Below are 14,031 nucleotides of genomic sequence, written 5' to 3'. Positions count from 1 at the left end.
CGATCCTTAAGTGTTGATCATGATCCTCCCAATTGCAAGAATACACCAATATTTCATCAATGAACACGATGACAAAGGAATCAAGATATGGCTGGAATACGATGTTCATCAAGTGCATAAAGGTTGTTGGGGCATTGGCCAGCCCAAAAGACATCACCAAAAACTCATAGTGGCCATAGCGGGTCCTGCAAGCCGTTTCCGGAATATCTAAAGCCTTGATCTTCAACTGATGGTATCTCGATCTCAAGTCAATCTTCGAGAATACCCTAGCACCCTGAAGCTAATCAAACAAATCATCAATACGCGGTAGTGGGTACTTGTTCTTGATAGTAACTTTATTCAGCAGCCTGTAGTCAATACACATTCTCATAGAGCCATCTTACTTCTTTACAAATAGAACTGGAGCACCCAAGGCAAAACACTTAGTCTAATGAAACCCTTATCAACAACTCCTGAAGTTGTTCCTTTGATCCCTTCAACTCCATCGATGTCATGCAATATGGTGGAATAGATATGGGTCGAGTGTCCGGCACTAGTCAATACCAAAATCAATATCCCTATCGGGCGATATGCTCGGTAGGTCTGCTGGGAACACATCTGGAAACTGAAGGTGGTGCTTTGATGGGAGCTGAAGGTGCATTGTAGGCTAGTTGCTTAGGACGAGAACCATAAGAACCACGACTGCCTGAAGCACCATATGATGCCTGAAGCGTTGATTGAACCGGCCTGATAGGATGGCCTCTAACAAATGAACCCCCACCTCCAGATGAGGCACCACTGAAACCATCGAAATGATAAGGCCACTTCTCAAATGTCGCCTCTCTACCAGACCATGAATCCTCTCGATCCGCTTGGCGATCTCCACCACTCGAGTAAAAGAAATATCATCCTCATTCTCTCTGGCTATATGTAGCTTGATACCATAAGTAAGGCCATCTATAAATCTATGCATCTTCTCTCTCTCCGCAGGGATCAACATAACTTCACGGAGGGATAAATTCATGGATCTGGTAACGGTCATGCTACCCTGTTGAAGATGCTCGAACTGACTGCGGGTGTTCGCTCACTGAGTAAAGGGGATGAACTTCTCCAAGAGTAGCTGTGAGAACTGATCTGAAGTGATGGGAGGTGAACTTGCTAGTGTGCCCCGAACACCACCTGCCGCCACCTATTGGCAGAGCCATGCATTTGAAACATTGCATAGTCGACTCCCTTGGATTCCACTATACCCATGTTGCGCAATACTCAAGGAAATGGTCCATTAAATTCCGAGGGTCCTTAGAAGGTATACCACCAATGCAATAGGAAACAACTTGGTGAAATTGTCCAACCTCTTCAGCCCCTCGGACGAATCCGCAAGTCCCTCCCCAAACTGTCCAGCAATAGCAGGTTGAACTGCTCCAATTGGCAGAACTGTTGGAGTCTGATATCCGTGAGCATCTACTCTAGAGTGTGAGTAGCGGGAGTCTGGACTCCTCCCCCAGCCTGAGAGAAGGTTGGTGCCATAGGAAACACATCGAGCTGGGCCACACTCTCCATAAGGCCCAACAGGCAGACTAGGACGTCATGAAGTACTGAGGTGGCAATGAACCCCTCTAGACCTAAGCCGGTCCAACTGGCATAGTCTGCACGGGGATATCCTCCTCTTATTCGATCTGAGGTTCTACTCTAAGTGTTGCTACGCGTGCTCTAGGCTGGGCTCTGCCTCTGCCTTTGGCCCTGCCTCGGCCCCTCCTCTACACCTGTTAGTGGCTGCAACTTGGGGCTCTGGCTCCTGATCAGCTGTGGATGTAGTACGTGTCCTCACCATTTGTGAGAGAACAAGAATAGAATGATTCAAACTCAATGATAGAGTAAAATCACACGATAGAGAAAGAAAGAATGTGAAATTTCCTAAAGCCCTATAGCCTCTAGAAGATAAATGCAAATATCTCCGTACTGATCCTACAGACTCTTCTAAGCTTGCTCATGACTCGTGAGACCTAGGAAACTTAGTGCTCTAATACCAACATGTCACGATCCAAAAACCCAACCACGGGGTTATGATAGCGCCTAACATCCACTTGCAAGGCAAGAAAACATTAGCTGCACAATATTCATTTTTAAGATTTTAAAATCAGATTAATAAGAAGGTAAAGCTGAAGATCTTAAAAATATATAAAATAAACTCTCAATACGCTGTCTAGTCTAATCCCGGAATCAGGTGTCACAAGTATATAAGCTACTAGAAATACTACAACCAAGGTCTGAAATGAAAATACAACTGTCTAAATGAAATAAACAGTATAAAAGATAAGAAAGGGACTTCAGGGTCTGCGAACGTTGTGCAGCTCTACTTCAAGTCTCTGAGTAAGAATATTCCGAGCAAGACTCCACTAACACCAGAATTCACAAGAAGTGTAGAAGTGTAGTATGGGTACAACCGATCCCATGTACTCTGTAAGTACCGAGCCTAACCTTGACGAAGTACGAGGCTGTAACAAGGCACTCGTTATAATCCTATACGAGTGTAAGTGACATCAATACAAGAATAGAGAAAAGCAAGAATTAAAATAAAAACCGAATCGGAAAATACATAACAGAGGGTTCAAGAATATCACCTATGCTCAAATTTACAATACAACATGGATATAGAACTACCAGTCAAGAACAATCATAACATATCTTCAATGTTGCGGCGCGCAACACGATCCACACATATCATAACAATACCAATTACTGTTGTTTGTGCAACACGATTGCAAACAACAATACCAATCTCCGTTGTAGCATGCAATCCGATCCCAAATAACGAATGCCAATATCTGTTGCGCCGTAAAACCCGATCCCAAATAACAATATTGATATCTGTTGCAGCGTGAAATCCGATCCCAAACAACATATAAATATGTCAAGCAACTACCGCATAGCTCTCAATATAAGAGAAAAGAACCCAATCAAGTAAGTACTCTAAAGTAAACCAATATAATAAACTCGAGCGAAATAGAAGCAAGTAAAGGCAAATAGACAATTAAAGGTATAGAACGAGTAAAAATGGACAACAAGTAGAAACATGGGTACGGAACAAGTAGCAAAAGAGGGAATGTAACGAGAAAGCATATATTTAACAAATAAGGGCAAGTAACTATGAAGGCATGGTATGAATAGTAGCACAAAGTAAAAGAAGGCATGATGTAATTAAAATACACAGTCAAAATCTCAGCATGCATACTTGACCCATGACAACGTATGTACACTCATAACCTTTCACATACACCATCCCCACATATAAAATTCAAGTAGCAAATAGACTAATCAAGTCCTAATTCCCTCAAGTCAAGGTTAACCACGATAATTACCTCTTTCCGCAAACCAAATCAATAATCAATCACGACTTTGCCTTTCAAACAGCTTGCAAACCAACCAAATCTAGTCAATTATCAATCAAACAATCCAAAATAAGCTTTAGAAACTACAAGCGAAGGAAAAAGGTTCAATTTTGATCAGTTTTTAAAAAAGTCAACCCCGGTCATACCTGATCGAAATCTCAGATTCGGAGCAAAGTCTGAATACCCATTCACCCCCGAGCCCGGATATATAATTTATTTGAAATCTGACCTCAATTTGAGGTCTAAATCTCAATTTTATAAAATTCGTAAATTCTACCCAAAATTCCTAATTTCTACCTTGGAATTCATGGATTTGATAATAAAATTCATGGAAAAATAATTGAAATTGATTGAAAACTAAGTAAAGTTGCTTACCAATAAATTTGGGAAGAAAATACTCTTCAAAAATCGCCTCCAAAGTGTTTAGGGTTGAAAAATGGTGTAAAATGAGCTAAGTCCTGACTTTAACATATTTTACCCAGCTGTAGGCTTGATCACAATTGCGATGTTCGCAAACGCGAACCACTGTTTGCAAAAGCGAACAACTGTCTAGCCATTAGTAGTCGCAAAAGTGAGACCACACCTTCGCATTTAGAAAAATGTTGCCCGACTAATCTCCAGTCACATTTGCGACACAACAACCGCAAAAGCAAAGCCCAGAGGAAGCATTTGATGCTATCTTCGCAATTGCGAAGCAAACAGCCTCCCCCCTCCCCCCCCCCCCCCAGTTATTTGCGAGTCTAATTTTGCAAAAGCAGGACTCGCAATTGCAAACAGGTCAACGCAATTGCGAGACTTGCAGACCTGAAGCACAAGACCAATGCATCAACAGTTCAAACATCAGTCGGCAATGCATTTGAAACTCACCCGAGCCCCTTGGGCTCTAACAAGTGAAATAACATTATACAATCTCACTCTCTACCTCAAATCATAAACATAACATCAAATAATAAGAATCGATCATCAAAACTCAAGATTTCAACTTAAAACTCAATTTTTCACATTCTTTCACATAATGCGTCGGAACGCGTTCGGGTCTCTCGGGACCCCAACCAAACATGCATACAAGTCCAAAAATATCATACGAGCCCATAAAAATTGTCAAACCACCAACCTGGGGTAGTTTACCAAAAACGTGGACCGTGGTCAACTCTAACCTCATTTTAAGTCAAAAATTACTTTTACAAAAATTTACGTAAAAACTTTTTGAAAAACGACACGGGCCGCTCACGCAAACCAATAAACATCGAATGAAGCAATGAGAGGTCTCAAAACACAAAAATTAAGGCTATTACTCAAAATAACCTATCGGGTCGTCACACAAAGATCGAAACTTTTGGAGTATGATCGCATCCTATAGCATTGTTTGACTTCTTTGGTTGATCACTGGCTTCAATTTACGTGATTGGAGGGATAGATTGAGGTTTTTGCGCCATTTGAGGTTGAAGGCTAGTCCGGATAAGGTAAGTATCTTGCCTAATCTTGTTTTTAGGAAATAACCCTTAGGATATGACCTTATTTCTTTAACTGAAATGTGTTAAAAGCGACGTACATGCAAGTTAACGAGCGTATATACGGGTGCTATGTATGATTCATAACTGGAGTAGTCCTTATGTTGTATTATGCCTTGTTTGGATACCATGTTTCTTGCTATCATGCATTATATGTTTGTATTATTATGTGAACTTTCAAAATCATGCTAGAGATTATACATATGTTTGATTTCCCTGTTCAAACATGAGACTCCTTGTGTGTGGTGTAACCGCCTAATCTGAGCTGTAGTTATATATTTCGCACATGCATACACCTGAGCATGCTATTTTATCAGTCCATGAGTATGTAATTTAATATCCATTGATTGTATACATATAGTGTGATGGACTGAATTGACAACACGTGAGTTGTCTGTATGATGTTATAATTATGGCATGTGAATTGTCTATGTGGTGTTATGATTATCGCACTTGAGTTGTCATGATTATGGCACGTAAGTTATCCATGTGGTGTTACGATTATGGCATGTGAGTCGTCCGTGCGGTGTTATAATTATGGCACGTGAGTTGTCCGTGTGGGATTACGATTATTGATGGCACGTGAATTGTCCGTGCAGTGTGTGGATAAGTATAAATCCCCTAGGGTCTCCCTCTCATGTTTCTCTCTTGATGGCATACATGCAGGTTGTTAGAAACCGACTGGTTTCTAGTTCACGCGGATTGTAGAAAATTGATTAATGGTTGAATTTTGTGTATCTTCTCTATATGTAAACTCCTTGAACATACATAATTTTTATCGTGTATTTTCTCTATATTCTAGTCCTGGAATGTATATATGCCTTTTACGCATATGTTCTTTATATGCAACTGTTGATGATTTAATGATTTTAGGCGCATATCTCCCCATTATGTTGAACTGTTAAACTGGTACGAAATTGCATATCTTCTTTATATGCAATTGTTGACGGGTTATTTGATATCAAATAGATATCTTCTCTAATTGCTGAACTATTTGTTTGGCAAAATGCTTGTGCACATTTCCTCTGTGTACACCGATGGCCTTATCTGTACGCTAGACTTAGATTTCGATATTGTTACTATATATATATATATATATATATATATATATATATATATATATATATATATATACATATATATATATATATGTATGTATGTATATATATATGTATGTATGTATGTATGTATATATATATATACATACATATATATATATATATATATATATATATATATATATGTATGTATGTATACGTGAGCTGTATATATTAAGTAATTGAGTATCTTTTGATCTGAGCTCTCATTACTATTTTACCGAGGTTAGTCTTGATACTTGCTGAGCACATGAGGTCGGTTGTACTCATACTACACTTCTGTACCTTGTGCGCTAAGCTGTTGTGGATGATGAAGGCCAGCATTGAAGTTATAGTTGCGATCAGATTCAAGCTACCACTTGTTCATAGTAGTTTAGGACTTATAGTTCTGTTTATGTAAATTTCAAACAGATGTTATACTTCTTCGTGCCAGAGTTGTATTCTTAATCTTAGTGGCTCATGATTTGTATTATCAGTCTTTGTAAAAAAAATTTAATGGGATTTAGTTATCTCATTCATTGTTTGTTGATGATCTTCCATTTGAGTTGTGTTAGTTGTTGTTTGGCTTACCTAGCGAATTGAGTTAGGTGTCATCACAACTTGGTGGGATTTTGGATCGTGACATCCTCTGCCTTTGATCTTCAACCTAGTTGGCTTCAGTTAACTTGGTGTTGACTAGGAAATGCTTGCCACGTGTTGACTTATGTGCTTGCCACATATCGGGTATACTTTTTACCAATACACTTATCTTTCCTCCAAATATTTTATTTTTTCAGGGTCAAATCTAGACATTACTATAGTAAGAAGAACGGTTTTTTTAACAAGGAACACTAAGGGTGTGTTTAGTACGAAGGAAAACATTTTCCGGAAAATATTTTCTAATTTTCCCATATTTGGTTGGCTTAAATATTTTGGAAAATATTTTCCTTATCAATTTATTTTCCTCTCCAAAGCTCCTTCTCAACCTTCCTCGCCCTCACCAACCCACCCCACCCCACCCCCTCTCCAAAAAAAGATTTTTTTTTTTTAAATTTCAGTTTTTCTGTTTTCAAATTTCTGTTTTTTCATTTTTTTTCTGCAACCCCCCCCCCCCCCCCCCCCCCCCCCCCCCCCGCCCCCCCCCCCCCCCCCCCCGCAAAAAAAAAAAATTTTACCTTAATTTTTTTTGTTGCAATTTCAAATTTCTGTTTTTTCATTTTTCTGCACCCCACCCCCCCCCCCCCCCCCCACCCGCACAAAAAAATTTTTTTTAACTTTTTTTTTGTAATTTAAATTTCTGTTTTTTTTTTTCGTTTTACTGCCCCCCCCCCCCACAACACCACACACCAGCCCCGCCCCCACCCCTGCCCCTCCCCCGAAAAAATTTTAAAATATATTTTTCATTTTTAATTTTATTATTTATCGGTTTAAAGGCTCAAAATTTTACAATTTTCAAAATTAGAGTTTCCGAGGTTTATGTGTTTGGAAGTTTACGGGTTTAAAAATTATAAAGTTTACGGGTTCGAAATTCCGCGGTTTTGAAAGTTTAGCGGTTCGAAAGTTTATGAAATTTGTGGGTCCGGAAGGTGGTTGGTTTGAAAGTTTATGGCTTCATGTTTATTATATCTAAATTATTTATGAATACTCATGAGAAGTCATTTTCCTTAATTTGCGTACCAAACACCGGAAAATGAATAAGATTACTACTTGTTTTCCAAGAAAATGACCGGAAAATGAATAAGATTACTACTTGTTTTCCAAGAAAACATTTTCTTGGAAAACATTTTCCACGGAAAACATTTTCCATTATACCAAACACACCCTAAATGTGAACCAGGGAATAACTCATTGTTTTTTGCAGAAATATACGAAAATCAACAGATTCTTCTAGCGAATAATTCATGTTATTTTTGCTTTCGCAAAGAAAAATTCCAAAGAGATATTAGTCGAATGGTTTGTGTCCTAGTTATCCAAATATAACCATTTCCTGAATGATTCTATACTAAGTTTTAGCAGTAAAAGAATATGTAAGATATGATCAGAAAATCATCTCTTTTGTTATTATCACTATCTTTTGGCTCTTTACTTTAATTATTCTCATTTTAAAATAATTTTTTACTTCTTCCCTCAAAAAAAAATCAAAATGATAGGTCGAACAAAAGTATACTTCCAAAGATAAATGAATCACAAAAAAAGTTAGATTTCCAATTTCCTTCATAGGATTCAGAAGGGACAGAACATCGTCCAAATGAGAAAAACACAATGTACCTAGACAACATGAACTCCACAAGGAAAAATCATGTTTTTCATGTTCACAGCGTTGAGGTAATAATTACTGTAAGTTTGTTTAATAATCACTAATCAGAAGTTCGAGCAGGAATCACTCTAGATCTTAAGTGATTAAGAAAGCAAATCAAGGGTGGCACATCACAGAAAAGCAGCACCAACAGGATACTGAGGTAGGGAAAATTGCGGTGATATAAACTGACGGTTTTCTTGACTTTCCTATAATGGCGATGCACTTTCTTCCCATAAGGTTGCAAGAGAATCCATGCGTTGTCAATATGAGGTTTCATCACCAGTGAAACTTGGTCAACATAAGGGTTGTGAAATTCCTAGCTTGCTGCCGAATTAGTAGGTTGATATGAATAAATCAGGCAGAACATAATCACTGAAATAAGATGATAAAGACTAAAGAACCAAATATACCTCAAAATAGGATTAGATGACCTCCTGTGCTTTCACAATATGTAGTTCCATAAACGTCTTGGATGTGTGAGAAAGGTCGATTGTCTTAGTCTTAAGCTTCTGTATATGAGGTCCGGCATCACGAGCAAATTCCACTGAACGCTCTTTCATACCTGGGATCCATTTCTTCAAACGAAACAACAAGAAAAACATAGTATACAAGTTATTTCCATATTGGAAACAAACAACCAAATAAAATCTAAACTACAGATTATCATCTCCCAAACCTATGTGAATATGTCATTAAGCATAGAGGATAGATGCAAAGAGCTAAGCAAATACAGGGAAGACATTAAGAAGGCGGAGTCAAGGTGACAGCAGCCACGAAATAGATAACAGAACTAACTAGATGGACTATCAAAACAGAAATGCCTCCTTCGGTGAAAAAGAGGAACTCAAAGGGAACACTCACTGTTCTAAATGAGTGAATATGAGGCACCACCAACTTTACCACTTCAGATTTGGTCTCCAGGGCCTGAAGAAATCATTGTTTAAAAGATTCACACCTATAATGCGGAAGAGATATATATCAAGAATACCATAAAGAACAACAAGTAGCAGACCTAAATGAACTAATTAATTAGAAGAATTAGAAGCAGAACAAGACCTTTTCTATGGTCCGATCCAAAGCTGGTATTCCTTGCTCATTCCAGTAAGTCGTAACAATTGACTGCACAATCAGGATAAGTCAAGGAAAAAGGATAAAAAGAGAGACTCCAGTATACTACGCAAAAGACAATTAATCACCTGAAAGTGTACAAGATGAACAGCAAGCCAAGGTGGAAGCCATCCTTCTTTAACCTGCTCGCACAACAATAGTACACCAAATCAAATTCCAAATAGTAGAGGATATGTGATACAGGGAATAATTCATTGTTTTTCCTCCGAGTCATCACACTGTAGTTTTATTAAGCCCCATCAACTTTTGCTTGTGGTAAAATATCAAATCCCATCCTAATTGACGCAATAGGAAATAGTATCACCGGAAAAGAAAAAGAAAAAAGAAAGAGGAAATACAGAGAAGGAAAAGAAGTAAGAGTAAAGAAGCAGAAAGAACTAAAATATGATACTCAAGGTAGATTTTGATAGTTAATTATCCTCTGCCACTTGAAGAGCGCGTTTGGTTTTATGGATCCTAGCATTCTGCTCCTCATTTATCCTTTGTAGCTAAACCCAGATATGAACAAAATAAAAAGTGATATCAATTCCTCGGGAAGTGATGGCATAAAAGGATGATATTTACAAAGCTCTCTCCAGAAACTTCTTAATCAACACGAGCATCAACCGGACAAAAAAACTAGAATGACGAAATCCCCTTGATCCTTAATATGCATTCAAGCAAACAGTGCATACCCTTTCAAGTTTAAGATTCAGTTCCTGCATTTTCTCGTCCGCTACATTTGTACTGGTTTCCAGAGTATCTTTCTTCTTGTTTTCTGCTTCTATATCCCTTCTAAGAACATCTATCTGCACATCAGCAGAATATTAAGTATAATGATAATGTATTATCCAGTTAGTTACTTTTTGTATTACAAAAACAAAAAAAAAAACAATTGTCCCCGCAAATATGAATCAAATATGAATACCAGATTGGAGTTTCACAAAGCCCAGCACAAAGAAACCAGCTTAACCGTAACTAACCTGGCGCTCGAGTTCAATGGCACGCACATTAGCCTTAGCAACCAGCTCGTTTGCATTCAAAGATCCTTTTTCCTAGCAAAGATGTGTATATATCAAGTTAATGAGGACGCTGCACATCATTATTTGAATTTTAATATCAAAATCCAGAGCACAGAAAAATCCCTGCTAGCTATCACAGTTATCGCTGTCTGAATTCTTTATCTTAGTCAGAAACTAAAATGACCACTCTCATTTCAAAAGTTCTGCCGCCAAACCTGAAGTAACTGAAGTTCACTTTGCAAAGAAGCAAATTTTGGCTAATTTAAAGTCGATTGTCTTCTCCAGCTCCTTGATTCTCTCATCCTTCCTTCTCAGTTCACAAGTGCTCTCGTCAATGCGGGACTCTTTCATGAAAGAAAAGAAAAGCAATTTGAGCTGTTAATTAGAAGGGAACTATAAAGATAAGGGGAAAAAACAGTGAAGAAGAAGGAATTTTACTTTCCACATTACCCATAATACTCGGTGTTACACCTACATTAGGTCAATATTTGCCAGGAGCTTTTTGGTTTGTTTAAAGATTTCATTGTAGGAACAAGTATGAGATTTAAAGAACCTCTACTTTCAGACAACTCCAAATTGCTTCCACAAGACAAATTATTGAGTATTGAAATGAAATGGTCAAATAGAGTGAATTTGATTTAGATGACCCGTATAGCAAACCCCAACTAGTTTGGGATTGAGGTATAGTTGATTGACGGAAATCACTCAATAACCTTCCAACTAGCAAAACAGTTATCTACAAAAAGACAGACAGTTAACTTAGTGTACAACAAGAGCTACACAAAAAGTCTAAACCACATATAACTGGAAATTCTAAGTACTTTTCTACTCTAGGAAATGTTCCAAACAGCGACAAATAATTCTTCACTTCTTAAGTCTTTCAAAGAGAAAATGAAATGCTAAAATCATAATACAAAATTTCCTAATCAAAAAGTGAAGAATTATACTCAAATTTAATCCATAGAAAGAGGGGCGGAGCCAAAGGGAGGCAAGGCGGTTCAATTGAATCCCTTTCGCTGAAAATTTGTACTGTCCAAATAGAGAAAAATAAATCTTTCGGTCATATATATAGTGTTGAATTCCTTGACAAGAATAAATATGCTTCCGTAATTCCTTGACAAGTAAATAGATAGTCAAACTTCCATAAGTTCAATTTTCAAGAATTCAACCTGATAGAACCAATTTCTGACAGACGAGCATTAAATTAAAAAAGAAACTCAGTTCAATTGCTGAGTAAATGAAATATAACAGCATATACACAAAAATTGAGTACAGAAAAAACCTAAAAGGGAAATCTTGGAGTTGAGTTGGTCAAGTTGGAGTCTGATAGATGAATCTGAGTCTGAAACTTTTGTAATAACGACGTCGCTTTCTTCAACAATAATGGGTTCTGGATCAGCAGCAACTCCATTTGATGAAATTGTTAAGAAAATTTTGAGAAATAGGAAGGAGAAAAAGAGCAGTTTCAAAAACGCCATTTGATTTCTGTCTGATTTTTTTGAGAGAATGCTGAGACAATTTCTGTACTCCTGGGTTTTTGATCTTCGCCGAAGTTTACTATTTTAGCCCTGCCTTCAATATTTGCCGCCTTAAAAAAAATTCAGAAATTTTGTTTTAGGAGAAATTGCACTATTAGCCTTCGAATACTGATATTTTCTAATTTGGTTCTTATGATATTCGGTTAAGCACATTTAATTAATTAAAATATGGAGTTTTGATCTCTCTATTTGTGAATCTTCCTCAAAATTCAATGAATTATACATCATAACATCATTTGTCATGTTAAATTTGTACTGTAACTTTATATTTGAGGATATATCACTCCGGGTCGGAAGAGCAACTAGTCAAACTTCTTTACCAATAAAGGAACTAAAACACATATTTTGATGGTCGAAGGTCAAATATGCTTAGCCATATATTTAAAATAATCAAAATTAAAATTTACCAATAACTAAAGGATTACTTTTGCTATTTTACCTTTGGTTGATCTCGGATGATTTTATTACTTACTAGTTTTATTTGTTTCTTTGGGGAAAACTAAGATTTACTTGTTTTCTTCTTTATTTGAAAAGTATATATATTTATATTATATAAAAAGGAGGGTAGCTTGCAATATGGTTATACCAAGTGACGTCTTAAGAATAAGACACATAGCAAAGTAAGACAAAATAAATAAGAATTTAGGAAAGACTTAGCATAAGAAGAAGGCAAAATACCTTAAAATCCCCCTAAACTTGACATGAATTATTAGCTACAGCCTTAAACTATTCGTGATCTTAATTATCCCCCCCCCCCCCCCCCTCAACTTGGCCTTTTGAGAGTCATTACCCCGTAGATGCTGATGTGGCAAAGAGTGTGGGTGCACTCGCCTGCCACGTGGATTTTTCATGTATATGTGGCATTTTTTTTAAGAATAAAATATATTTTTACCTTTTTAAGTACGTCACTTCATTAGATAAAAATTTTCGAATACAATTTATGATAAACTTTGGATGGGACTACATTGTTTAGGCTAAATTTTTTTATTTGCCTAAAAATAATAAAGTTTTAATTAATCTCTTTTTGAATTTGATCTGAAAATAAAGATTTATACAATTGAAATATTAGTCAAGGCATCCAAAAAGTTATAGAAATACATCGTTTGAAATTAATTATTTTGGCTATAATTTTTATATAGCTCTAAATTATGGTGCTCTAAAAATATATTTTTTTTTACAGATTTTACTTGAAAAAGTAAAAATACACAGTTGAAATAAATAGTCATTGAGTAAAAATACATAGTAAAATAAATATTCTTCTTTGAGGGGGGTTTTAACTGTGTATTTTACTTTTTCAAGTAAAATCTGTAAAACAAATATATTATTAGAGCCCCATAATTTAGAGTTATAAAAAATTATAGCCAAAATAATTAACTTCAAACTATGTATTTTTTAGATGCCTTGACTATTTATCTCAATTGTATAAATCTTTATTTTCAGGTCAAATTCAAAAAGAGATTAACTAAAACTTTATTATTTTTAACCAAAGAAAAAAAATTGGCCTAAATAATGTAGTTCTATTCAAGTTTTATCATAAATTGTATTCGAAAAAAATTAGTTAAAGAAGTAACATACTTAAAAGGGTAAAAATATATTTTATTTTTCAAAAAAATGACACATATACAGGAAAAATCCACGTGGCAGGCGAGTGCACCCACACTCTTTGCCACATCAACGTCCAGGGGGTAATGACTTTCAAAAGACCAAGTTAAGAAGGGTAATTAAGACCACGAATAGTTTAAGGTTGTAAATAATTCGTGTCAAGTTTAGGAGGTTTTAAGGTATTTTGCCTAAGAAGAAAATATAATGCATTAATTTTGTATCACATTCGAAGATTTGGAAAATCTTCATTTTTAATTGGACTAATTAATGCCTAAAGTTATAGGATATTGTAAATCCTATTTAAAACTACTTTACCGCTTTAATTTTAGGCATTTAAAAGGGTTATTTGCAAGAAATATATATATTTGAAAGGGTAACATCGAAAGAATTCTGTTTGAAGCCTACGTGCTTTTTCCTAATCTGACATTCTGTTTTTATAATATTGTTAACTTCTGGAAAAATCGAAAAATTTATAAACCAAATTCCAAAAGAATATATATATATATAT

General features: G+C 36.2%; 1 protein-coding gene across 2 annotated transcripts; it reads right to left on the bottom strand.

Moving 5' to 3' along the window:
* Positions 1 to 8,137: 8,137 nt before the first annotated feature.
* On the bottom strand, positions 8,138 to 11,923 carry LOC109205950. 2 transcript variants are annotated; one of them, XM_019368717.1, is made up of 9 exons: positions 11,666 to 11,923; positions 10,599 to 10,727; positions 10,345 to 10,416; positions 10,057 to 10,170; positions 9,451 to 9,504; positions 9,311 to 9,373; positions 9,116 to 9,178; positions 8,665 to 8,829; positions 8,138 to 8,578 (listed from the first exon to the last, which is right to left on the bottom strand). In XM_019368717.1, the coding sequence occupies exons 4-8, from the start codon at positions 10,084 to 10,086 to the stop codon at positions 8,677 to 8,679; spliced, it is 363 nt and encodes a 120-aa protein (XP_019224262.1). In that variant the 5' UTR covers positions 10,087 to 10,170; positions 10,345 to 10,416; positions 10,599 to 10,727; positions 11,666 to 11,923; the 3' UTR covers positions 8,138 to 8,578; positions 8,665 to 8,676. The 2 variants fall into 2 exon arrangements, with proteins under 2 accessions (XP_019224262.1, XP_019224263.1); XM_019368718.1 differs by having other exon boundaries at positions 10,057 to 10,166.
* Between the last annotated feature and the right edge of the window lie 2,108 nt (positions 11,924 to 14,031).

Source organism: Nicotiana attenuata, unplaced genomic scaffold, assembly GCF_001879085.1.
Source record: "Nicotiana attenuata strain UT unplaced genomic scaffold, NIATTr2, whole genome shotgun sequence".
Taxonomy (NCBI): Eukaryota; Viridiplantae; Streptophyta; class Magnoliopsida; order Solanales; family Solanaceae; genus Nicotiana; species Nicotiana attenuata.
The sequence above is the reverse complement of the archived record's forward strand: the minus strand, read 5'-3'. Positions and strand labels throughout refer to the sequence as shown.

Bases quoted from the DNA above. Each gene is read 5' to 3' on its own strand.
- LOC109205950 (XM_019368717.1), bottom strand. From the start codon at position 10,086: ATGCAGGAACTGAATCTTAAACTTGAAAGG. The intron at 9,179-9,310 runs GTCTTGTTCTGC...TGATTTCTTCAG, and splicing joins TGGATCGGACCATAGAAAAG to GCCCTGGAGACCAAATCTGA. The intron at 8,830-9,115 runs GTGAGTGTTCCC...TTTCGTTTGAAG, and splicing joins ATATTCACTCATTTAGAACA to AAATGGATCCCAGGTATGAA.